General features: G+C 43.4%; 3 protein-coding genes across 7 annotated transcripts; 2 read left to right on the forward strand and 1 right to left on the reverse strand.

Annotated features, from left to right (window-relative positions):
- Positions 1–288: 288 nt before the first annotated feature.
- On the forward strand, positions 289–12658 carry rgr (regular). Of its 2 annotated transcripts, XR_001767928.4 has the most exons (6): positions 289–1055; positions 9762–9995; positions 10496–10840; positions 10893–11285; positions 11345–12424; positions 12487–12658. XR_001767928.4 is itself a non-coding variant. In XM_017087980.4 (5 exons), exons 1-5 carry the CDS (start codon positions 423–425, stop codon positions 12317–12319), a joined length of 2580 nt encoding a protein of 859 aa, XP_016943469.3. In that variant the 5' UTR covers positions 289–422; the 3' UTR covers positions 12320–12658. The 2 variants fall into 2 exon arrangements, 1 of the variants encoding a protein (XP_016943469.3); XM_017087980.4 differs by having other exon boundaries at positions 11345–12658.
- Positions 12659–13220: 562 nt separating this feature from the next.
- On the reverse strand, positions 13221–15248 carry LOC108019898 (uncharacterized). The gene is made up of 2 exons (XM_017087982.4): positions 14085–15248; positions 13221–13474 (listed from the first exon to the last, which is right to left on the reverse strand). The coding sequence occupies exons 1-2, from the start codon at positions 15197–15199 to the stop codon at positions 13300–13302; spliced, it is 1290 nt and encodes a 429-aa protein (XP_016943471.3). The 5' UTR covers positions 15200–15248; the 3' UTR covers positions 13221–13299.
- A 507-nt stretch (positions 15249–15755) lies between these two features.
- Cirl (Calcium-independent receptor for alpha-latrotoxin) lies at positions 15756–27342 on the forward strand. 4 transcript variants are annotated; one of them, XM_017087740.4, is made up of 13 exons: positions 15756–16283; positions 16408–16470; positions 16966–17236; positions 17398–17587; positions 17838–19309; positions 19369–19596; positions 19652–19862; positions 19923–20163; positions 21717–21882; positions 21938–22167; positions 22242–22339; positions 22404–24182; positions 25686–27342. In XM_017087740.4, the coding sequence occupies exons 3-13, from the start codon at positions 17182–17184 to the stop codon at positions 26164–26166; spliced, it is 5151 nt and encodes a 1716-aa protein (XP_016943229.2). In that variant the 5' UTR covers positions 15756–16283; positions 16408–16470; positions 16966–17181; the 3' UTR covers positions 26167–27342. The 4 variants fall into 4 exon arrangements, with proteins under 4 accessions (XP_016943229.2, XP_016943227.2, XP_070851055.1 ...); XM_017087738.4 differs by having other exon boundaries at positions 16966–17066; XM_070994954.1 differs by having other exon boundaries at positions 16966–17587.
- The last annotated feature ends 11 nt before the right edge of the window (positions 27343–27353 follow it).

Raw genomic sequence — 27353 nt, forward strand, 5'->3', positions numbered from 1 at the left:
GTTATTCTTCCATCACATTGTAACTTTTAAAGCTTTAAAATGTTTGAAAACATATTTTTAACTGTGCTTAAACTTTAAGTTCTCTGAAACTCTGAACTTAGATTTTATTAATTCAACAAACAATATTTCCGTTCGAAAGTAGCGCACAATGGTTAACTTTCTGGTTAGGGTTACCATAAATGCCATTTGGCAGACTCAGCAATCGCTCGTCTCGGTCACACTGCATTTTTGATTTGCCGGCTGTTATCGATAAGTATATTTCCCATCACTAATGCCGGCTGTTTCGATTTGGATCGCAGTTTGAATCTGAAAGCTCCCCGAATCGGTTCGGTTTGCGGCAGTTCGTCGTCGCGAGTGCGCCAACAAATAGCGAAAATTCAAAGACTTGCGTGAGAGGTAGTCCCCAGTGAGGAGTCCCAGCCATGTTGCCGCTGCAGGAGCCGCAGTCCTCGAACTGGCAGCTGGAGGACTACGCGTTCTTCCGGAAGTGCGGGGAAATCACCGCCTCGCCGGACGTCCAAAGCTTCGGCTTCAACTGCGCCTTCTGCCCGGCGATCTGCCTGCAGTTCTCCGTGTTCATGGACCACATCCGGGTGCAGCACACCCAGGACATGCGGCGGCGCTACGAGGCAGGGGAGGGGCGGAGCCAGCAGCAGACGCAAACCGATCTGGTGATAATGGAGCTCGACTGCCCGGAGATGTATCAACCGGAGGGCCAGGGGAAAGACAGCTGGGAGGCGAACATAGATATCCAGCTAATGACCCTTGTTCCGCCCACTCCCGCCCTGCACGTAGCACCACTGCCACCGCCTCCACCACCACCTGAAACACCCGAAATAGACTTGGTCTATGTGGTGGAAAACCCATTGCCACCCTCGCCGCCGCCCTCCGCGGACATTTCGGGCGACGAGTTGCCGGGGAGCTGCCTGCAGTCCTTCGACTTGGATCCCTTCGCCATTCTGCACGAGGTGGCGGCGATGACTCCGCCCACTCCCATTGCTCCACCGCCGGCTCCGGTTGCGACTCCACTGCCGCGGTACGAGACACGACGCGTGGTAAGTTAATCACCGCTGCCCATTCCTATTCCCAGCCACAGTGAACGCCCGCTACCGGAAATCGCAGCCAGTAACACAACTTACCCTTACGCTGTGTTACAGATTCGGCAGTCTTATAGCCATAGAAACTCACTTAATTTGACTAAAATTATCAGGGGTGTCATTAAAATCTCTTCCCCCGAAAAGCAAATCTCGCTGTCACAGAAACCGGTTCAAAGTTAAGTAAACGATATCAAAACCAACCAAATAGTAGGCTTTAAAAATAAAGTTCCTAAAATCAGACCAAATTTACTCCAACAACTTACTCCAACAACTTGGATCCCAAAGCCATTGATGGTTTCTATGACAAACCTGTATATATTTAATACATCTTAATCTTACCAATTATCCTGATTGAATTCAGTTGATAATTGTTCCATTTCGCTTAATCTTAAATTGAAGAATTCCCATTTCCTTTTGTATATTACTCGAATACTTACTTAGTTTTGGATTCATGATTACATGTTATCTAATAAATTAACAATAATTCACATTTCACCCAAGGCTGTTTATGCATTCTTGGTAATACTTTTCGAACTGCTTGCGCATAAGGTATAACTTTTAATGTTACCCATACCGGTCTTTCACTATATCTCTTGCCTTCCCTTTTTCATGCGATTTTGTAATGCAAAACGGCTTTCCGCCGCTGTCAGAAGGGCAGGGGCGGGTTCGCAGAGGGGCGGTGGGCGCAGCCAGTTCCGGAGGAGGTTCCCCTGGTCACTTGACCTTCAAAATAACGGCGCAATGGCACACAACACAAAATATTGAGCAAAAGTGTGTCGCGCATTTTGCGCGCTCATGCTTCTCTTTTGTTCTCGTCTTCCCCTTTTTAAGTCCCGTTTGCTGTCCGTTTTGTTTTTTTAACGTATTCTTTATTTATTTTGGAGGGGCTGGTTTGTCAGTTTGTCAGTTCGCCAGTCCGTCAGTTTGTCAGTGTGTCACTCTCCCCGATATTTTCAATGTTTTTTGTTTTTGTTTTCCAAACCGACGCAATTTTTCAGCTTTTTCTTCAGGTTTCCACTTTTGTTTTGTTCCATTTTTTGTGGACATGGAAATGTCTGGGTCGGAAAAAAAACAACCATATCTTTTGTTGTACATTCAAAGCGATTTATGTGCTAAAAAAAACATACATATAGCAATGAGGCTGAAAAACACTCGATATGTGGGACACAAACATTCGGTGTTTTGGAAAATAGCTCGTCATATTTTCTTTGTTTGCGGAGGCCTTTGCTCCGTGGACGATTTTTAAAAATAAATGGCTATTAAACGGTAATTATAATGATTATTTATGTCAGCGCGGCAGATACCGAACTTTTGGATGGTGTCGCATATCACAGGGAATACATACATTTTTCATAGGATTTTCATAGGATCAACAATTAACTCTTAAAAAAAAGAAATACATTTCACATAGAACCCACTTTTCATTTGCAATACCCATTTATTTAATTTTGTTGTGCTAAAACTATGAAAAAGTACTTTAAGTGTCAATAAGTTAAATTGTTTCCTGTGTCTTGACAGGCACTTCAGACCATTTCTACGTACTACGACGATCGCCAAAATCATTTGGGAGGTAATCAGACGTTAAAGCTTCTGAATAAAGATGGAAATCTCGCTGGTTCTCCATTATTTTGACGTGACGCGGTTTCATTGGATTTCATTTGGCCAAAAATAGGCCAGACCCGTTGACGTAATGTAAACGCCAATAAATAATATTTTCTCACACGAGCTAATTCAATGATAATTAAGGGAAAATAGTCTGAATAAATATATGTGAGTAATCTAAATGCATTTGTTGTCCGATAAAAGACGACAAATAATGGATTTTACGCAGGGCAGACGGTTAGAATGTTGGTTACTATTATCTATCAGTCGATATCCGGGGCATTGAGCTGTACTTTCGGAAATAGAAATTCAAGTGTTGATAAAAATCATTTTCTATTTGCCCGTAGGCTGCTAACACGACACTTGCAATAGAAATTATTGGTGAATTCCTGGTTTTTTTCGGTTCTGCTATTATCAGCATTGGGCAAGCTTGTCGGCCGACATGGTCTTTATCTAGACCCCAAAGAGGTAAACAAATAGGGGAATATTATCTAAGCTTCGATTTGGTAAGCATTCGTACACGACGCTAGCCACAGTGGGGCAAATGTTATGAGTTGTACGTTGAAAATAAATTATTTCGTAATTTAGCGATTTCCGATATTAAGTAATTTACGATTTTCGCAGCTACACATAAATAGGAATCTTTGCAATTGCTTCGGTTTCCTGCTCAAACCACTTGTAAACGCTGTGCCTATTATGATTTATTTCCATGCACAATGTCGATGACGCGCTGCTCTCGCCACTTTAGGTTATTTAAGATATGTCCGATCAATCGATCGATCGTGGAAGTCGTCGCCCGACCCAGACAACCCAATCAGTCCTCCTCCCGCTCGAACACTATCATTCCAACTTACCGCTCGTATCGCTATTGGGGGTAATAAAATAATTTTAGATTTTTGTCGATATTTGCCGGCTATTGAAAATGGCTTAGAGATAAGAAGGCACGCGGAACTTAACTAAGGAGGTTTTAATGTTCATTTAAACACTTGTAAATTGGAATTTTTAGAGCACCTGCCATAAAAACCTGCACAGCCCATAAATCATTGTCCAAGTAGAGCGACGAATCGAAATATACTTGTTGGACGATGATTTGGCTGGAAAGGCTACTGAATAATGGCTAGTTACTTACCATTTAACTGGCTGGAAAGGGTACTAAGTACTGGCAAGTTATTTACCATTCAAATGGTGCAATATTTTACCCTGAAAACGTTCCATACCAGTTTTGAAAACCACCTTCGCAATAAATCTAACAAATCTCTGAAAATATTACCAACGATTAATTGTTTGCTTTGGATTGTATCACTGTTAAACAGCTTGGACCCTTCTAAATCATCCCTAATCCATTAAAATCAAAGTTATGAGTGCACCGAGCAACCCTCCCATATATCATCACCCATAATCTAATCTTAAGTCGTATCAATGCATTCCGTGTATTATCTTCCCAGGCGATAATTCGCTTTCGGCACTCTGAAAATCTTCGGAAAGGTTCGATTTATGTGGACGCTAATCATGCTCAAACAACAAACGAGGACATGTTAACACCCACTGCTTCAGTTTTTATCGGCCACATCCATGCCTATTAAATAATTAACAAGTTTAACCAAACATTTCGGCAGGCGGTCGTCTGGAGAGGGGCTTTGGGGGCTTTCCACCCGAAAGTCGGCCCTGATCGATCAACTGAGGAGGTTTTATAATCAGTCTAATTAAATTAATGCAGCCTTGTGACTTGACTGACTCGGACTAAAAAGTTATTTGTTTAGAGTTGTACAGAGCCAGGCGCACTTTGTGTTTTGTCAGAAATTGATTGCACCTAATGCCCCCTTATTATCGTGGAATCTGGCTTTCGCTTTGTTTGCTTCCCGGTTCCTGTGTGTTCTCTATAGGGTTTCCTATCGGTTTATTTTTTGTGGTTTTCGGTGGGCTTCCATTAGGGCGTGGACGAGTTTTATGCTCGGCCATAAAAGCAAACGAAACCCTGCCACGGGTTGCGTGAAAAAAATACAAAGCGAAATATTCTTCATAATTTATTAGCTCACGTTCGCTTTATTACATTTGAGTCTCGTGTTCTCCCGGATTTCGCATGTCGCCGTTGGCCTGAAACCGATTTACCTTTGTTCGTTGTCATATGGCTCGCGGGGTATAATTTTATATAGCATACAAAAATGGGAACTTGGCGCAGGCCTAAGCCCGCGTGGAAAACAAGACGCTTTCCGAAAGCCGCTGTTCGATCAATTAAAGCCCTCCCTTGGGCCCCAAATCAAACAGAGCGGCATAAAAAACGGAACCGTAAACTTGCAATCAACCATGGTCGATTGTTATATGTACGTTTCTACAGGCACTGACACCATTTGAGGCCAAAGCCTTACAATGGTATTAAATGGTGTATTAATGGGCTTTTCCATGAATCTTTTATTTGCACATCAACCAGGTCCCCTTTGCCCTGAAAATTCCGAGGATTAGCCCTTGCACTATATGCACATCCGTCCCACATTCCACGTCCAATTAAGACTTTCAAAGGGGCAGGCCAGATGCGATAATTACCCTTTCGGAATGAAAATGTATCAAAATAAGAGTTCCCATTAATTCATTCGAGGCATCTCAACATCGAATCGCATCGCATCATCTTCAAAGGCATTTTTGATTGGCGCTGCCCGCATATTTTTTTTGCCTGGTGACAAATGCAATAAACAATAGCTTTTAATTGAAGAGCCCGATGACGCAGCTGCTCGCACCCAGAATTGGTCTAGACTGACATTGGTTGACCCATGGATTCCCGACTTTGATATGGACCGCACTGCAAGTGTGGCTAATCGAAGAAGTCAGTTAGTTATACATTGAGTTCTTACACATTGTATTTAAACTTGTTTATGCATAACTACAATAGCAAATCAAATAAGAACTCAGAACTATTAAAATGTAAAATTATATTAACAACAGTTAAGAAGTTTTAGGGCGTATTTCATATATCATGATGAGGTTCAGTTAGTTATTTTTCAGAGAAAGTTAGCAGAAAGATAAAGTGTTAGGGAAGACAAATTCGTTCTCTCATTATATTGTAAATTTAACGAACGATTAATCGTTACAGGCTATTGTCCGTTTTGTTTTGTTAAGTTAAGAGATTTCAGGCAATATCATGACATTTAGGAACTAGTTAAAGTTAACATGACATTGAGAAATTGGTCCTCAATCTGAAAATTTTGTATGTATTATCTATTAAAGTCAATGAAACCTTTTACTTATCCGTTTAATAACGTATAATAAATACGTACCAACTTGTTTGTTGACTTCATGAATTGTTTGTATAAGAATCTATTAAGGAGCCCTAGAAAGTTCTGTGGTCTCTCCTCAGTACATACAAATCATATTGAACTCCTACAAATCCATTATACGGTTATATATCGGTATATGGCTTCAACGCATGATCCCTTCGCTCTTTTACTTCCCCTTCCTTGGCTCGACTTTCAAGACTCTGACAGTTCTAACGAGTATCGACCCCCTTCGATTGAAGAATTTATAAATAAACATAAAGGGGGAACTGAACTAACTCAATAAGATTGCTCTGCGATCGGGTTTCAATATACATCAAGGGAAGTACACCCAGGAAAACTGTGCGCTGCTGTTGTTGTTTATTGAATTTTTATGCAATTTTGTTAACTGGATCAATTATTTCAATTGCGTGTTCGGTAAACACAAGTAGTGACGCAGTCCAGGGAGAATTCCGGTCGGAGTGCGGGGAAATGGGCGGGCAAGGCAACCACACCCCACCATTCGTGGGTGTCTAGGGCCGACTCAACTACCCAGAGGAGACTAAACCAACTTTCTATGGTCAGCAGTTCGAAGCTAGCCGAGCCTTTGTTTGCCCCACTCCGCTCGACAAATGGTTGGGTCTCTTGTTGCACCAATATTTAAAAAAGAATAAAAGGGAAAAGGAAACGGGAGAACTAGCAGGGGGATACCTTGGACCGATACGCAGTTTTGGAATAAGGTAGTATCATTTTAATAGATTATTAAAACAGTGCTTATCTTTTGGAGGTCCTACACGTTTTAAACTTTTATTTGCATAATAATATCTTTATGGATAAAAATGTATTATTACAGCGAAGTAAAAATGGGAATGCCCTCTGCATACCCTCGCCATTTAAATACCAGGGGAATAGATGAAAAATATGATATAAAACAGCTGTTTAACCATTTGCACTATTCTATATGGAGAACGCACGTGGGTGTGCAATGCAATGCAATGGAGCTCCGATATGGAACTATTTCCCGTTGCCAGGCGGACACCATCGCCAGGGATTGGCAGGGTCAGCAGGGAGCGGTGATGGTTTTAATGGGTTTACTCAGCTCACCTTTCCGCAGGGCGTCGAGTGGTTTGAGGTCCTTGCCTCGAGTGGGTGTGACCCCAGTGGGGCTCCAGTTCCAGTCGCTTGAAATGAAAATGTTTTCGCTCGCTTTGCCAGAGAGGGCGCAACTTTCATTTCGACGTTTGAAATTGCATTTTTAATTGGGGCCAAGGCTTGTCGGGCTTTTTTCCTGTATTTTCCCTTTTGCAATTTTCAGTTATTCAATTAGCCCGGTAAAGTAGTGTAAGCTTTCATGGGATTCGCAAAAGGTCAGGGCCCAGTTCATTGGATGAATGATTGGTGGTTGGTGCCCGCTGTAATGCCATCCGATATATCAGAAGCCGTTTGGCCATTAACCCTTTTTCCATTCAATAAAAGGGAACACTGAGGACACAGCTGTAGTTTTTTAAAAGAAAACGAGTTCCATTACTATGAGCCACAAGGGCTATCAAATTAAATGTGATATCACAACATAAATTACGTCAGTTTCATAATTTTCCCAATTCAAATACACCCTGATCCTTTGGACAAGTGGATCAATAAGTGCAAGCTCATTTAATAAAACATTAACTACATACAGCAAATAACTCCTAATGCGTTAGGTCCCGGTTTCACTTTATCTAGGCCCATTAGCGTTATCGACGTTTTGTGGGTGGTCCGGGGGCTAATATAAACTGGAATATATTGACGGGCTGGAATATCGACTATTGCTGTGGTCACTGACGAGTCGCCTCAATTTCAAGACAATCAGGCGACAACTTCAATTACCAAGTATAGTCAAGCAAAATACTTGACAAATTTAATCAAATTAAAAACCGAAACTTAGAATACCCTTTTAAAATGTGCTTTTCTAGCAGCCTTGTATAATTTATGTTAATGTGTTTATTTAACAAAAAAGGTAATGAACCGCTAAGATTTACATTTATACATACCCATATCAACGACTAATTACACAAAGAGACATTTCTTATTTGTTTTCGTTTAAATAATACCCTGTGGGGTATATTAAGCTTCGTTTGCCTCAACGCATTTATTTTGGGAACCGGTTAGAACTGCTAATCGTATACGGGTACTGTATGTAATGTTTGCTAAAGCTAAATATTTGCATGCGAAAACGAATTTTGTTTCGGTTTTAATTTGGGTCTCTCGAATACTTAATTAGGGCACTGGCATTCCGGGACCTTATCGACAGCATTGCTCAAGTATATGGGGGTAGGTCGAATTCCATTCTGCGAACAGCAATACACGTTAAGCACCAGCTGCAAAAAGTTTTGTTAAATCGGGCATTATAGAATTTCAGTAAATAGTCTTTCATTCATTGTTTATAAAAAATAGCTTCAATTTATATGCTCACTTTATTCTAAGAATTTTTATACTCTGGCAGAGGGTATTATGATTTCAGTCAAAAGATTGCAACGCAGTGAAGGCGACGTTTCTGACCCTATAAATTATATATATTCTTGATCAGCATCACTAGACGAGTCGATCTAGCCATGTCCGTCTGTCCGTCCGTATCTACGCAAACTGGTCTCTCAGTTTTCAAGCTATCGGGCTGAAACTCTACCAAAAGTCTTATTTGTTTAGCAGGTAGTATAAGTCAGAACCAGCCGGATCGGCAACTATATCTTATAGCTCCCATAGGAATAATCGGAAAAAAAAATTCAAAAAATTATTTCTTTGGTGTTTCTTAACATATAAACTCCAACGCTTGGAAATAAGATTTTTTAATTAGTTCTGAATTTTATAATTATTTTTATCAAAATCGGACGACTACATCATATAGCTGCCATATGAACGATCGGAAAATTGGTGGGAAAATAATATGAAACAAATTATAGCTTCGGTGTTTTTTGACATATTATCTTATGCTATTGGCAATATCATTTTTTGTATTTTTAAATTTAATAGTTATAACTGCAAGGGTATACAAACTTGGCCTTGCCGAAATTAACTTCCTTTCTTGTTTAACTTATCAGGGCAATTGAAACTATATTTTTTACGCTTCGAGAGGGTACTACGACTTCAGACAGAAGTTTGCAACGCAGTGATGCTTCATCAATATCACTCGACGAGTCGATCTATCCATGTCCGTCCGTCCGTCTGTACGCGAACTTAAAACATAGTGATTTAAAGATATATGGTATACGATTTCTGTAATACATGTATGATTTTAATTGCCTGATATGGTTTAAGCGGCAAGGGTATATAAACTTCGGCTTGCCGAAGTATATTAACTTACACCCACTAATCCGAAATACACCTGGCATAATTTTACATACTTTACTGACACCCTTGAGTTATTCAAAAACTACATTCTTGGATGATATAATATAATTTATTCTAAAATACGATATATGAGTACTATAAGGGAAGTGCTATGGAATTTGCGTGCTCCCCTTCGTAGGGGGGAAAAAACAAAATAATACAACATTTATGGGAATATGGAAGTCGGACCATATGCAAGTGCGATAAGAACAATGACGACGACACAAGGGCCAATAGCCGCTGATATTGGAGAATATAGTATCGAGAGCGGGGGAGTCGAGGAGCAGACTTTCCCTTTTTGTTTACGAGTTCTGTTTGTGTACGATTTCCAGCGCTACGATAAACCCGGGACAAGATCATGTGGCCGGGCACCGCTTATCTCGGAGATACACCGCCAATAGCAAATGTTACAAATTTATTTATTTATGCGAAATATTTATACTTCTCTTCGTAGGCTCTGCAGCGCAAGCTTCGCCAGGCGGAAAACGAGAATGCTAAAGTTGTTGGGAAGAAAGAGAGGGAGGAGAAGGTGGATATGGATTCGGAAGAGGTAGAGGTGGAGAAAGAGGAAAAGAGTGGGCAGTCGGAGAAGAACATGCTGGAACTGACGCCTCCAGCCACGCCCCCTACCCCATTGCCGGCCACCTCGCCTTCGAGCAGCACTACGAGCTGCGTGGATTTCCAAACAGTAAGTAAACAACTAACGATCCTCACACGATCAGAAACTATCAACGGGTTCTACTTCAACCCGTATTAAAGTCTGTATTCTGTAAACTCTTATTTGATTGAATTACAATTTTAAATTCGGCAGAACTCAAATGAAACACTTTCTTTAAAGCTAAGGTTTATGAAGTCAAAATTTTGAAACTCAGACCCCTGAGTGACACAAAGTGATGTCAAGTTTAATCTTCCAGTTACAGAAATATTGTTAGTACCTGACTTATCCCAGTTTATGGTTGCTTTTAAGATACAAGTTAAGAATTTATTACCTCAGCATTATGTGAAAAATTATGTAGATGCCATTATTGATGACCATACACTAAACGAATTACATTTTACATTTAAATTATCGCTGAAAAAACTTCTCACTCCCCTTTGCACTCCACGTAATGTAATGAATTGTAATTAAATTACTTATGAGCGACGACCATGATGTTCCTGTAACGCACCATATTCATTCCATTCCAGAAAACTCGACGGGAGCTGGAGCGGAATCGTGAGTTCGTTGGCTGTCTGTTGGCGGAGTACGAGCGCACGGAGAAGTTGTGGAATCCGCGCCACCCGGACTACAAGTACAATACCAAGCGGAGTGTCTACGGGGAACTGGCTGACCCGCTGGAGGCCATCTGCCACAAGCGGCTGACCGGAGCCGAGATCTTTGCTGTGCTGAAGGAGCTAAGGGGCAGATACCGCCGCGAACTGAACAAACTGAACGCCCTTGGCGGAAAGTTCAAGTCGCGGTTGTGGTACTTTGAAAAGATGCACTTTCTCAGAAGCGTCATAGAGAACAGAAAAGCCGAGAGGGAGGCCAAGGTGAGGAATAAAAAGTGATCTATTCGGAAAAATTATACCTTAATCCTTTCAGCTCTCCAATGAGAGCGCCGAGAGTGAGAAGTCCTGCGAAACGGACGCGGAGTCCTCCAGCAAGTCAACATTGTACCACGAAGTACTCAGCTTCATCCTGAATTGCTTTAAGCGGCAGGAGTGTCTGTGGAACCCGATGCACCTCGACTACACCCGCTGTTGCAAGAAGGAACTGTTTGGGGACATCTCAGCCCAGTTGCAGGAGGAACTGAACTACGAGCTGAGCGGCGAGGAGTGCTTCAACGAGATCCAGAAGCTGAGAACGCGCTACCGCAAAGAGCTGCGCATGGTGATCAAGCACAAAGGCCTGTACCTGCCCAAGCTGTGGTGTTACGATGAAATGGAGTTCCTGCAGCCCATTCTACAGGAGCAAATCTTCAATAAGATCAGCAAGGTAGTGGGTTATGAATTACGCTTGCTAGGGATATCGCATTTATTTGTTTTGCATTCCAGAAAGTCGGAGTGGTGGAGACCACTCAGAAGACCAAGTTCATAGATGCCAGCTCCATACAGTTTGACAACTCCGAGGATCAATTGCAGTTCGTGGAGATCTACCGCAACTACTCGGCTCTGTGGGATGTGGACCATCCTGACTTTCGGTCGAATGCGTATCGTGGCCAGGCCTTGGGTCAAATGTTGGATGAGATAAACACCACTTTTCACACATCCTACACCGCGGAGCAGTTGGAGAAGACCTTGTTCGAACTGCGTAAAGACTTCTCAGCCCAAAAACGAAAGATACTCACCGATTCCGGGGACTCCAGCAGTGTCTCCCTGCTGCACGCCAAGCTGTCGGAGTTCCTGGACCAAAACCTCGGACCTTTCCGATGCGATATATGCTCGGAGCTCATCAAGACCTGCGATCAGTACAAGGTGCACCGGTCCGCACACGATGGCACCCAGCCCTTCATCTGCACGCTGTGCGGGAAGGGCTTCCAGATGCCCTGCAACCTCACGGTGCACATCAGACGGCATCGGAGGGATTTCCCATACGCCTGCGAGCAGTGCGACAAGCGCTTCGCCACATCCACGGAGGTGGCCATCCACCTGCGCACTCACACCGGCGAGCGGCCCTACATCTGCGATCTGTGCGGCAAATCCTTCAAGACGTGGTCCTTCTTCGACATCCACCGGCGCAGGCACCTCAACCAGTCGACATTCCACTGCCCGATCTGTGCGAAGGGCTTCTACGAGAAGAACCGATTCACCGATCACATGAACTCCCACTGGGCGATACGCAAGCACCTGTGCACGGTGTGCGGCAAGACCTTCACCACCTACGGCAACCTCAAGAAGCACACGGAGCTGCATCTGGCGGTGAAGAAGTACAAGTGCAGCACGTGCCACAAGCGATTTGCACAATTTGCCAGTCTGCGATGGCACAAGAAGAGGGAGCACAGCTCCGAGGGGCAGACGGACGTCAAGTAGAACCTCCAACCACTCTAAGCCCTCCTCTGCACTCGACCGTGTTTACAAGGCAATCGTAAAGAGTTAGATGTGTGCCCGTGTACTTAAAGATATTGCCGTCTGAAGGTAGTACCTACCTATCATTTCGTTAATCTACCACTAAGTAATGTATTTATTTACTATTTAAGAATGTCTGATAAATGGCTACAAGTGTTGCTTCTCAAGTTCTGTAAGCAAGTTCTGTTATCGCCGTAATCAGACGATTAGCCAGCCATTTGTTCAATGCTTGCAACTGGTTTAAGAGCCGGATCCCAAAGTCGTTGAAAGTGAAACCAAAAATATACAAATGTATTTAGAGAACCTCTAGCGATTTATGTATTTATTTGTAAATTTTATTTCGAGCTTATCAACTAGAATAGAAATTTAGAATGTCGAAAGAGCTGTAACTGGTTTCAACCAGTTGGAATAAGTATTTTCCGTAATAAACTGGAATGAACGTATGAATAACTCTTTGCCGAAGTCGTAAATCTTCCATCGAATCGATATTAATTTAGATACCGCCTCTTTGGCTTATTTGCGGAACGTTTATTGACTCCAATTGAGCGGCTCCAGTCGCCGCGATGAAAGTGCAAGTGACAAATGAGACGGAGGAATCTCCCAGTGTCCAGAGTTATTTCATTTTTATCGGCCCAGTGCACACACTCAATTAGATTTCATTAAATTGTTGCAACAGAGTAAATTACGAGAACGGCGGAAAATGAAAATTAATTGCACCCAATGACTTGTGTGCGAAACAAACAAAAAGTCTCGAGCGATATGCGGTGAACTGTAACGGAGTAATTACCCGAAGACCGGGGCCGCAAACAAAATCGAAACCCAATCAACTGTCGAAGGGGGCGTCGGAGAGACAAACAGAGATTAATAGGTTTTGGCACCGAAGTGCGATTTATATAGTTCAAATTTGCCGCCCTGGGCACTCGGTTGTAGCAAATAATTAGCAATTATCTTGGATCCCGTGGCGTTCGCTTTGCCTTGGGCAGGTCCTTTAGCTCCATTTGGCTCTTGGGGCGGATGAGCATCTGCACGGACTTCAGGGATCGAAAACTGTACCAGGGCTCCCAGTAAACGCTCTGCGGGTTATCAACCTCGCCCTTGAAGTATTTTCCATTCAAATTGCTGTAAAGTTAAGTATGGAAACAAAATTATAATTATAAATCAGAAAGCTACCTATGGCCGACATATATACATTTAAAACTCAATAATTATAACTACTTAAATTTGTAAAATTCGATTCAATAAAAAAAACATTCATTTAAAACATTGACAATTCAATAACTATATATACTTAAATTTGTCAAATACGATTCAATAAAAAATACATTCTTCATCAATACAAAACACTTAAATTGTATCCAAAAACATTCAAAACTTGTTTACTATTTGTTTCCAATTCGCTGTTAATGTGGGTGGAACATTTTGGCTGTGTTTGAAGATAAAGGTAAAGGCTATCACAATTTAAATAATCATTTAAGTTAGTGACTGAACAATCTACATAGTCGATATGAAATGTTTAGGAACTAGTCATATCAATAGTCTTATCATTGTTTGTAGATCTCAGAGAATACTTAAATTTGATATGATAAATATTAGAAAGACCTACTGATGAATTTGGATGAGCTGTTGGATTATATCTTCTCGTCAAAAATATAACAATGTAGCACTTAGACATATATTTAAAAAATATTTAAATCGGTCGGTTTTATATATCAACTTGAATACGCCTTACCTTCGGGAACAGAAGTCGTACCACCAGGCTCCTTGATGGTACTCCGCACAGTTCATGTGCGTGAATGCATCGTTGTCCCGGTCGAAGGTCGAGAACTTCATCTTGTCGTGGGTGCGCAACGCATCGCTCGCGTTTCCCTGATAGTGACCCAGTAGCTTCAGCTCGTAGCCTTCCTCCGCACTGCCGATAAGGAAGTCATCGTAGTGGGCATAGCTCGTCTCGCCGCCGAATCTCCTGATGCTGATGTAAAGCTCGTGCGGCTGGGAAATGGTCAGGCGGTGCAGTTTCTCCAATCCGATAAAGAACTCGCCATTAAGTTTACCAAAACCCTTGCTATAGGCATCCCAGTTTCGGTAGAAGTTTACGGATCCGTCCAGCCGTCTCTGAATGGACATCCAGCCAGGTCCGGCGGCTGTTTGACCCTCACAGGCTACCAAAAAGGGCAGGAATCCTGGCAGGTGGATCAAGTGGATTCCGGGGTAATTACCGTAGGGAACGCAGGTCGTGGTGGCCGCCTCCCAGTCCGCCAGCAGATCGTCCTTCTTCTCCCGGAATTTTCCCTCGAAATAGACAACCTTTCTTTTGAGATGATCAATCAGTAGGGCGCTAGAAGTATTCTGCTTTCTCAGCTCCGTCAGAACATGCTGCTTCCGCTTCATTCGCGTTTCGTAGATCTTGACTTTCTGCTCCAGTTCCTTGATCTTTTCGTCTTTATCTTTGATAGTAGCAGCAAATGAGGAATTCTGAGCATTGCACACCTGAGTGAGGTTTTCAAATTTCTTCAGCAGTTCATCGTCTGTTTGGTCCTTGGTTTGCAGTTTGTTAATCTCATTTTCCTTATCCTTTATAGTGGCGGCACTTTCAGCTATTCTCCCCATATAGACGTCCAGTAGATCATCCAAATCGCCCTTACTAATCCGGATTGTTTTGTGCTGATCGATGTGCACTTCCGCCAGTTTCTCCAGAGCTGGGGCAATTGTCACATTGGCAATTTGAGTTGCATTAGTGGGTAAAACCTCTTTTAAAGGTGCTTTGGTGGTCTTTGTTTTTGAACCGACTTGAAGGGAACACGCCGAGGACAGCACTATGATCAAAATTATTAAAATATAGTCCATTCCGATTGGATCTTTCGAACCGTGCTCACTGAAATCAAAATTCAACTGAAACCGCAAGCGAAATGCATTTTCCTAAGCTGAGTGCAAATCAGGAAACAAAAGCTAATGCTAAGCCGGCTGTAGATAAGAAATTCTGAACTTGAGGCGGCTCTTGAACTTGAAGAAGCATACTTTTCGAGCTGACTCAGATTGTATTACTTTAATAAATAGTGTAGCTTACAGTAAAAAATCAATTTTCATTTTTTATTAATTAGATTAAATCCTATCTTTGGATTTATTTAATACTTAAACTTTAAATGATTATTGTATGGTTCAAAACAGGCGTATGTCACCTGAAAAATTTAAACATATATACATACGAATTTTATTTTAAGATATACACAATGATTTATAATTAAATTCCTATTTTAACTTTTTAAGAACATGATAAATATTGTTTCCAATTTGAACTGCGCGCTCTTTGTGGCAACAAGTTGGCAGTCCCACAGTGCAGTTTTTGAGCTGGCAACGCTGTTCGATTTCAACCAGACATTCAAGTATACAGAATTTTTCTAAAAGAAAGTTGATTGTGAATCGAGCTCTCAAACGAATAGGATCGGTCTGAAAATCAGAGGAATTCAATCAGTGAAAAAGTTAAATTATTACCCATTAGTAATTAGTTAAACTAATATTAATTACCGGGTAATCATCTGTGAACAGCTATAAAAGAAAAGTGCGACTTAAACCCAGATTCTTTGGGACTTTTCCATTAAGAAGAACTACGTCAGCAAATCACATTGAAAATCCTTAATTAACTAGTAAAATCAAGTGGGAAACCTACCATCTAGTGCGAAAATGTGTAGTTTCCGAGTAACACACGAAAAATCAACCATTTTCTACATGAAAAAAGCGTCTGGAGTCAGAACAAAGAAAGCCATCCAAAGTGGGGCTCCACGGGGCAAGAAAAAACTTGAAGCGCAGCTGCAGCAACTTTTCTCTACACGTACATCCACATATATAAAGTGTGCATCGGGTGTACAAAGAAAACGAGTCTTTGTTCTGCCCACAAATCGATGGCGATGCAGCAACTACTGCCACATGAAGGGTGTGTATTTTTAGGCTCCCTCCTCCCCTTTTTCTTATCTTCTGTTTGCCGTTTGCCTGCTTGTTCGTGTTTGCTCGTGTGTTCAATATGTAAACAATTATCTCATGGTTTTTTTTCCTTTCAGATAAGTTGAAGTGTTTTTAAGCCCGACTTGCCTGGGAAAACTCAATATGGAAATACGCAAGAGGTAAGTACTGCTTGACCTGAAAATGGGTCATCATTCTTAGTTCACTCAAGCAAGCCACAATACTTTTAAAACATATAGTTTAGACTTTCTTCATTATTTCATTTACTTAATAATATACCCTATTTGAACCGAAATCAAACCATAATGGATAAGTACCTCTTATAGACTTAACGAAAATAAATAAAGAAAGTCCCTTAAAAATATAAAAAATGTTATGTAAATACTGTTCAACATAATTCAATTATTAAAGCATGACCTGTAAACAGGTCATAGTATTTCACCATAAGATCGTGCATTTTATTCCTTAATTAGTGGATAGAAAATTGACCAAATTCTATTGGTAAATAAAACTTAATCATTAAAAAGATAGTTCAAATTTAAATTTTAAAAAAAATCTTGTATTTTATAAAGATTATTATTATTATGATATTTTGTTTAAGAATCTTTTTAATGTCCTTTTAGTAACCAGAGTTATATTTCTTGTCTACCCTTCAGCTTGAATACTTCGAAACAAGCCAGACACTTCCGAATGATCTTGGCCGATTAGAACCGATGAAGACCGTGCGAAGATTAGTGATCTGGGCCGGCAGGATTTGGTATTTATGACTACTATTCTACTTGCTACCAAGCATCCATCGCTAACGACCCACCAAATCCACAAATCAACCACAACATATACTAAGTATATCCCAGGCAGTGTAAAAGCGTATCATGCTACCAACCATATTGTCTATATCCTATGTGCATATATCACTAGATCCTAAGTGTCTTTGCAGGTCCACCAACAAACCAAACCAAACCAAACTACAACAATCAGCGCATCGCCACTAATTATTTCGTTCTCTTTATATGCCATATATATCCTATGTCCAAATAAACCCCAACCCTGTCCATTAGCCCATGACTTATGAACCGTTTGCCTTGCAGTTTCCAAGTACCAAACCGCCTACGCCTGCGAAGGTAAGAAACTGACCATTGAGTGCGATCCTGGAGATGTGATCAACCTGATACGGGCCAACTACGGCCGCTTCTCCATCACCATCTGCAATGACCATGGGAATGTCGAGTGGAGTGTCAACTGCATGTTTCCAAAGTCACTAAGCGTACTCAACTCAAGGTAGGATTTCAGAAATAAAATGTTTACCTTTTAAGAAAATGTCCCGGTAAATAAATTTGGCTGAAAACTGTATTCCAGTTATAACGATACATATGTACATATATAGTGTTATGTGCGTAATATAATTCCTAATTACCATACATTTCAGTATTTAACAGCTGTTATTTGACTTACTTTTATGATTGTATGACTTATATGATCCTTTTTATTTATTACATACATGCTACAATAAACATCTTTCATCTTGCAGATGTGCCCACAAGCAGAGCTGCGGCGTGCTGGCAGCCACGAGCATGTTTGGCGATCCCTGTCCCGGAACCCACAAATATCTGGAGGCGCATTACCAATGCATTAGTGCTGCCCAAACCTCGACGACGACTAACAGGCCGAGCCCGCCGCCGTGGGTCCTCAGCAATGGTCCGCCGATCTTTGGCAACGGCAGTGGCCTGATCCATCCGCCTGGAGTCGGAGGAGGTCCGCCGCCACCGCCGCGACTTCCCACGCTGCCCGGAGTGGTGGGAATCAGCGGGAATCCTGGACTGTTCAACGTGCCGCCGCAACACACGGCCGTTACCCACTCCACGCCTTCGAGCAGCACTGCAGCTGTGGGCGGCGGGCGTCTTAAGGGCGTGGCCACCTCCACGACGACCACCAAGCACCCAGCTGGTCGCCACGATGGACTGCCTCCGCCTCCGCAACTACACCACCATCACAACCACCACGGCGAAGAGGCCGCCGCACCCACCAAGCCGAGCAGTAAGCTTCCAGCTGCCGGCAATGCCACTGCTCCCTCCAACACCCGCATCCTTACGGGAGTTGGAGGATCCGGAACTGATGATGGAACCCTCTTGACCACAAAGAGCTCCCCCAATCGACCGCTTGGCACTGCGGCCAGTGGATCCGCCGTCTCTGGGAATAACAGCGTGGTTCGAACCATCAACAACATCAATTTGAATGCAGCTGGGATGTCCGGAGGCGATGATGAGTCCAAGCTGTTCTGCGGACCCACTCATGCCCGGAATCTTTTCTGGAACATGACCCGTGTGGGCGATGTTAATGTCCAACCCTGTCCTGGCGGGGCAGCCGGTATAGCCAAGTGGCGTTGTGTGCTGATGAAGCGGATGCCGGACTCTGGTTACGATGAGTACGATGATGATCCGAGCTCTACAACTCCAGCCCCTAGCGGAGGAGACTGCCTGCACAACAGCAGCAGCTGCGAGCCGCCAGTGAGCATGGCACACAAGGTAAACCAGCGCCTGCGCAACTTCGAGCCCACCTGGCATCCCATGACTCCGGATCTGACGCAGTGCCGCAGCCTCTGGCTGAACAATTTGGAAATGCGGGTCAACCAGCGGGACTCCTCCCTGATCTCCATTGCCAACGACATGTCCGAGGTCACCAGTAGCAAAACGCTTTACGGTGGTGATATGCTGGTCACCACGAAGATTATCCAAACGGTGTCCGAAAAGATGCTGCACGACAAGGAGACCTTCCCGGATCAGCGGCAGCGCGAGGCCATGATCATGGAGCTGTTGCATTGCGTGGTCAAAACTGGCTCCAACCTGTTGGACGAGTCCCAGCTGTCCTCGTGGTTGGACCTTAATCCAGAAGACCAAATGCGCGTGGCCACGTCTTTGCTAACTGGTCTAGAGTACAATGCCTTCCTGCTGGCGGATACGATTATCAGGGAGCGCAGTGTGGTGCAGAAGGTCAAGAATATATGTGAGTGTTTATACTTAAAGGTTTTACCTGTAAGTACTCATAATAATTTATTTCCTTAGTACTTTCCGTGCGAGTGCTGGAAACCAAGACCATCCAGTCCAGCGTTGTCTTCCCGGACTCGGATCAGTGGCCTTTGAGTTCCGATCGCATTGAATTGCCCCGAGCAGCGCTGATCGATAACAGTGAAGGCGGCCTGGTGCGCATCGTATTCGCAGCCTTCGATCGTCTGGAGTCTATCCTCAAACCCAGCTACGACCATTTCGACCTGAAGAGCTCTCGCAGCTACGGTAAGTCTATAAGAAACCCATTTTGTAGACTAGAATAATCTAAATCTAATCTTAGTTCGCAATACAGCTATCCTGAGCAACGACAGCGATGCCAATGCGGGGGAGATCCAGCAACGGCTTCGCATTCTGAACAGTAAGGTGATCTCGGCCAGCCTGGGCAAGGGCCGCCACATACAACTCTCCCAGCCCATAACCCTGACCCTAAAGCATCTAAAGACCGAAAATGTGACGAATCCCACCTGCGTGTTCTGGAACTATATTGACCAGTAAGATATTATACAACAAACTTATGGGAGGATTTGTACCAATTTAAGTTTCCTTTTTAGTGCCTGGTCTGCCAACGGTTGCAGCTTGGAGTCGACGAATCGCACCCACAGCGTCTGCAAATGCAACCACCTGACCAACTTTGCCATACTCATGGACGTGGTGGACGAGCACCAGCACTCGCTGTTCACCATGTTCGACGGCAACATGCGAATCTTCATCTACATCAGCATCGCCATCTGCGTGGTGTTCATTGTGATTGCCCTGCTGACGCTGAAGCTGTTCAACGGGGTCTTTGTGAAGGTAAGAAACGGCGGCTCCAACCCGCTGCCGCATCAGCGGGCGGGCAGCAGGCGCCAGCAGAACAATATTCGCGACCAGACCCATGAGTCCTTGACCCTGACCACGCCCACCAGCCAGACCAATGTGTCGACGCCCAGTCATGGGAACACAAACTTTATCCAGCACAATTCCATCCGCAACTCGCATCGCAACAATCTGAACTACAATGTTCAGCAGCAGCAGCAACAACAGCAGCAACAGGTTGTTGCAGCTGCTGCTGCTGCTGTGGTGCTGTCCAATCAGCCGCAGCGCAACATGCAACATGCCATGAACAACCTGAATCTGAATCTGAATCAGCATGGTCAGCAGACGGCGGCTGCTGCAGCTGCTGCTGCCTCGATTGCCGCTGCACTTCAGCAACATGCCGTTCAGGCCAGCAACGCCAGCAACAACCTCAATATTAGCCACAATTATCTGCAGCAGCAACACGCCCAGCAGCAGCAACATGGCCAGCAGCAGCAGCAACATCCGCACCGCAATCACAACCTGAATGTGGATGGCAATGGACTGGACAACACAAACAATATCATCATGCAGGCCAACATGGATGACTTACAATATAAGTGGTGGTGGTGGTGAAAAAATTATAAACAAACACAAATTTTAGGGTAGGCTAGGATTTCTAGACTTATGTATTTATGATCGAGAGACACATGTGATATAATGCTTAAGTAACTCAAATTGTTAATGGAACTCTCTCTGATAGGACTCAAAGATAAGACTCAAAAGCTCTGCTGGGAAGCAATGATCACTCTGGAAGTGGGGAAGGATTAGCCCATTCATCTTAGATCGTTCGTCGCATCCCAGTGGCAGCTTACACGTGAAGACTCTCCACTTATTTTAATGTATTTTAGTAATTTGTCATAGCTTAAGTTTAGAGCACTTTTTCCAAACCAATACTTGTTTTCTCCATGTGAAAGACGAGATTCTCCCTTCCGTTTTATTTGAAATCATCACTCTGGCATGTTACTTAATTATTTAATCATTTTTGAGATATCCTAACCCCTTTATGTGCATTCATTGTTTAACAAATTTAACTTAGACATCGTACAATTTAATATCTTAAAACATTTCTAATTTTCTTTTGTATTTAATTAATTAATAAAATATACAAATGTTGCTAATTTTGTCCTGTAAATATTGCATTTTGTGTTTGTTCATTTAATTCGTAGACCTATATATTTTCTATATGTTATGCTTGTTTCGTGTCTTGTTCATTGTTTTATTTTAATGCGTATAATATTATTATTTATCGTATTACTCTTAGTCTTTTGATTTTCACCACCACCCACCAAAATTATTGTAAATCAAACCCTATATTAAGTTTGACTTTCGAAATTGAAACCCATTTCTCCAAATGAGGCGTTACCTTATAACTATTTTCTTCGACTTTCTTCTTAAATCTTACGATTGAATCTTTAGGGTCCTTCTGCTGGTTCTGCTATAAAAAAACTCACCTCTAAAATTGATTTAAACTTTCATCTCTGTCTTCTCTATTTAACTTTCCAATCCAGTCCGCCCGCACCTCGATCTATACCAGCATTTACCTTTGTCTGCTGGCCATCGAGCTGCTCTTTCTTCTGGGCATTGAACAGACCGAAACAAGCATTTTCTGCGGCTTCATAACCATTTTCCTCCACTGTGCCATTTTATCTGGCACCGCCTGGTTCTGCTACGAAGGTAAGATGGCCCCATTCCGCCTTCACTTTGCAGCGCTAACCTATCGCCTCTGCAGCCTTCCACTCGTACTCCACCCTCACTTCGGATGAGCTCCTACTGGAGGTGGATCAGACGCCCAAAGTGAACTGCTATTACCTGTTGTCATACGGATTGTCGTTAAGCGTGGTGGCCATCTCGTTGGTTATCGACCCCAGCACCTATACCCAGAACGATTATTGCGTGCTGATGGAAGCAAATGCCCTGTTTTATGCCACCTTTGTGATACCAGTGCTTATCTTCTTCGTGGTAAGTTAAATTAAGGAATTTGAAAGTGAATTCGGAACTGGTATTTATCAATCCTAAACATGTACTTCTTTCAGGCTGCCATTGGCTATACATTCCTGTCTTGGATCATCATGTGCCGCAAGAGTCGCACTGGTCTGAAGACCAAGGAGCATACTCGACTGGCTAGCGTGCGGTAAGTCACCTTGAAAGTCCATACGGAACCCAAAGACTCATCTGAAACCCAACTTATCCCCCAGCTTCGACATACGGTGCTCCTTTGTATTCCTCTTGCTGCTCAGCGCCGTTTGGTGCTCTGCCTACTTCTATTTGCGAGGCGCCAAAATGGACGAGGACACGGCTGATGTTTATGGCTATAGTTTCATCTGCTTTAACACACTACTGGGACTCTATATCTTCGTGTTCCACTGCATCCAGAACGAGAAGATTCGAAGGGAGTATCGCAAGTATGTGAGACAGCACGCCTGGTTGCCAAAATGCCTGCGCTGCTCCAAGACCTCCATTTCCTCGGGCATTGTGGCGGGCAATGGACCTACGGCCGGAACCCTCTGCAGCGTGTCTACCTCAAAGAAGCCCAAGCTGCCACTGGGAGTGAGCGAAGAGGCGCATGATGATCCCCAGCAGCCACAGCAGGCGGGAGTCCCCGTCACCGAAGATGCCATAATGGGAGCCAGTTCTGATTGTGAGCTTAATGAAGCCCAGCAAAGAAGGACTCTGAAGAGTGGACTGATGACAGGCACCCTCCAGGCGCCACCGCAGACACTTGGCGGACACGTGGTCCTCGAAAGAGGAAGTACCTTGCGGTCCACCGGTCATGCTTCACCGACCAGCTCTGCCGGACCCACGCACCTCATCTTCGCCCACAAGCAGCAACAGCAGCAGCAACAACAAGGACCTCTGGGCGAGTCGTACTACCATCAGCCGGACTACTACAGCTGGAAGCAACCCCCAACTGGAGCCGGAGGATTGAAGGCCCAGCGGGAGTACTACAACAATACAGGAGCAGCTGCCTCATCGCCGCAGCAGGCACACGAGGTATTTTACTGGACTCAGAAGCCGAACAGCGGCCAGCATGGCAAAAAGAAGAGGGGTGCCGGTGGGGTTCCCGCCTCGCCGAGTGGATCACTGCACAGTCGCACAGCCGCCGCCTCCCAGGTGCTCTTCTATCCCTCGTACAAGAAGACCAAGCCGGGCCAGGCAACCGGTTATCCGCAATACGCGGAGGCGTTGGACCCACCACAAGCCACTGGCAACGCGGCTGCCTACTACCAGCAGCAGCAACAGTTGCGTCGCCAGCAGCAACATCACCAGCAACAACAGCAGCAGCAACTCTCCTCGGACGAGGAACAGGCCGAGCAACACGCTCACTTGTTGCACCTGCAACGACGAGCTGGTGGCCAGCAGCAGCTCCCCGCTCCACCGCCACACATGGCGCAGTACCAGCAGGAGTTCATGCAGCGCCAATATAGAAATAAGCATTCCAACTGTGATCTTGGCGTGGGCGATGCCTACTACAACCAGGGCAGCGTCGGCGGCGCGGATGGGCCGGTGTACGAGGAGATCCTCAGCAACCGCAACTCGGATGCGCAGCACTACGAGGTGGGTGACTTTGATGTGGACGAGGTGTACAACAATAGCGTTGGCACCGGCGTTTTCAACAGCATGCGAGCCGCAGTGGCCGCCGGCGGGAGTCGCTATGGCGGCGGAAGCCTCAGTGGCGGCAGTGTCTCGTCCAGGAGCCAACAGCAGCAGCTCCAGAAGCAGCAGCAGCAGCAACAGTCGCTGGCCCAACAAAGATCGGCTCGGCGCTGCACGGCAGACGATGATGACGACGACGAGGACGAGGAGGAAGATGAGGAGGCAACGGCCGCGGAGCAATTGCACGACAGCGTCTGTGATGAGGATGAGGAGGACGAGAGCGACTTGGAGGACGATGCTCATGGACTGCCACCCCAGAGCGATGAGCGCATGCGGCGCCTGATGGCGATGCAGGACGAGGACTTTAAGCGGCGGTTTCAGTAAGTACTCATTCGGCTCAAAAATAACATAAGACACATACTACTATGTGGGTTTCCACAATAAACACTGCATTTACTTGACTCGTCCAACGTGGCAAACAAAACGTCTACAAAATTCCGATGCGATCGTAAGGAAGAATTAAACATTTTTATTTTTATTGGTCCTCTTTAAATGATTTGATGTTCTGTTGAAATAATACCCGAGTTCTAAAAAAATAGTCACTAATTTTATAGGTTTTAAAATGACTGCTTTACTTCAGAACTGTTAACATTTTTTTAATGTATACAAATGGCTATATTGCTATAAACTTAAGCATTTTTCACTTTGAGATTAGTATAAAAGGTATTTTAGTTGAATCAAATTTTTTCTTGTGGAAAGGGATTGCAAATACTAGTGGCGCACGGAAGTTTATTATTAGCAGCTTCAGATCGAACTAAAACTGCGATCACCAGGAGAATCAGGATAATCTAAGGCGACAAGTCATTTATGTTTGGGATACATTTTTTGTACCGATTGGCTTACTCACCAGTATTTTCATCTTGATTTAGGTTTTGGAACTGAACTCGGATCCGCTTACCATACCTTCTTATACTACAATCATTTGTTATACCCTCGCAAAGGGTACTATGATTTCAGTCAGAAATTTGCGTGGCTTAGTACGGAATTTTCTTTAAATATCAGTGAAGCTAGCTGCGTTTCCATTTCTTTTACCTGCAAGGGTATATAAACTTCGGATTGCCGAAGTCAACTTTCTTTCTCATTTTTTTATTGTTCCCAAGAACAAGTGATAAGATACACAGTAAGCATTTTTACCAAGCAAAAGTTGTTTTTAGTTTAACTTTTTAAAAATAAATCAAAAAACTCTGGCTTAGGTTTTTCATAAACAGCTAATTTTTGGTAGTTACTTATAACTATGAGACAAACAACCAAAAGCTATTTGAGAATCCAATAATAAAGTTAAACTTAACGATTCACGATTTTTATTTCGTCAAAACACTTTTACGCCTAGTGTAGGCTATATGCACTTAAATCAGTGGTCAGCACACAAATAACAATGAGCTGCACATGGTATTATCTGCCGGCATTTGTCTTAAATCGAGTACATAGGTAATCGAAATAATTTTATCAATTATTTTTAATTCAAGGATTTATATAGGCGGCATCCGGGTCAAAAGTACTCAATTTTAAGAACGCATAAATTGTGTCTCACTCTGTTTACCATGGAATGTTCCAGGCTTTAAAATCGATCTAATTTAAAGCAAATTTGTTGTTTTTAAAATGAACTTGTAAATATGTGCATAGCAATATATGTTTTTTCTCTGTAATGCGAAGATGGGGGAGTGTTTATTAAGCGTTGTAAACATAATGGCTTACAACTTTTTGAAGATTGCAGATGACATGACAACCTTAAAAACGATTAGAATATTCCCTTTTACGGGTATAATAATTGTTCATGTATGCTTAACGTATGCTTTAATGCTTTTATCCAATCTTTTTTTCAGACGTCAGCTACGCAAGCATGGAGCGCCCCTTGACTACGGGGCCTTGCCGCCAGGAACGGCGCCAGGAGCAGGTCCGCACCCCGAGCACAACGGTGCGGTTTTTGGGGTTAGCGGCGGCGTTGGTGAGGGCTCCATGCGTGGCGCATTCCGGCAGCAGCAGCAGCAAATACTGACTGCCAAGTCGCCAGCCGGTCGACTGGCAGTGAATGAGTTGTTCGGCAACCATGGCATCGCCGGACCACCGCTGCCGCCGGCCAATCAGACGCCCGCGCAGAAGCGTCAGCAGCTACAGAAACTGTCACCACAGTCCACCACATCATCGTCGTCGCATACATCACACAGCAACCCCAATCCGCATCCCCACCAGCTTACCCAACCCCATCCGCATCAGCATCCCCCGCACCATCAGCAGCGCCACCTGTCGGCCATGCTCGATGAGAACAACACGGTGCGATGTTATCTGGAACCACTGGCTAAGTGAGCCGATAACGCAACTCCCCCGGAACAGTCTTAGGCAAAAATTGTAGCTTAGGATCTCTAGCTATACATAGTATTAGTCGTTAGTCGAAATATGGAGCATTGTGTGAAACAACATGCTGTCATGCTATACGTGCAGTGATTCGAGAATCCCAAAACTTTATGAATGTATATGAAATAACTGAAACCTAGACCATAGGCACATCCATCCCACACACGCGGGAAGACCCGATAAGGAGCCGTGCAAGCTAAACCAAAATACAAGGGATGTGGGATAGGGATTGGGTCCTTCGACTTGCATGCATTTTATACCAACTTGGAAATCGATATTAAATATAAATGTATGTACCATATATGTATAATGTATTGTAATACATGTCACCACATGCCATTTTTAAATACTTAAAAATAATTTAAACAACCAGAAAATCAAGTATATATATATGGATGTATATGTATAAGATTTGAGAACTGTATGTACATGATATATAGAATGCAGGCGAATTATGTTTTATGTATTTTGTAAGGGATCAATTGTTTTTGATTTTCGCTGATTATGCTCGTAAGATATATATAAACACAGACTTAAGATTTGTTTCGTGTTTCATAAACCAAAAAGAAAGCCTACGTTTCGAAATTTTGTAATTTTTTGCTATCCAACTGCCGTTTTACACCTCTGAACCAAATATTCCTTCCAACTATAAAGCAAGTGTAAAGACATCATTTCGAGGGAATTATGCCATTTTGTTGTTGCATTTTTTTACGTTGTAAGCGAACCAGAGCGAGGCATTTGAAGTGTACATTTTCATCAATATAGATGCTTTAAGCACACGTATAGGGGCATTTATTTATATTTTTTGAAGAAAGCTCGTAAAATGCTTTATTATTTATACGATATAAAGAAGAGAGATTAAATAAATCGAATGCTATGTAAATGTCTTGGAAATTGCATTGCATGCACCAAACCGAAACCGATAGAGCAGCATACGGAAATACCTATATAGCAAAGAAAGATTTCAACCAAACCTCACTTGTTAACTAGGAACTAACTGAAAACTCTTTAAACACTAGCCAGCTAAAATCCACACACTACACTGTACTATCCCTACTCCCTGAATGGCATTCTTTCTAGAATTTCACGCATGTGTACAAAAACCAAATAAAGTAAAGTGCAAAACAAGATGATTACCA

This window comes from Drosophila suzukii, chromosome 2R (genome assembly GCF_043229965.1).
Source record: "Drosophila suzukii chromosome 2R, CBGP_Dsuzu_IsoJpt1.0, whole genome shotgun sequence".
In the NCBI taxonomy this organism is placed as follows: Eukaryota; Metazoa; Arthropoda; class Insecta; order Diptera; family Drosophilidae; genus Drosophila; species Drosophila suzukii.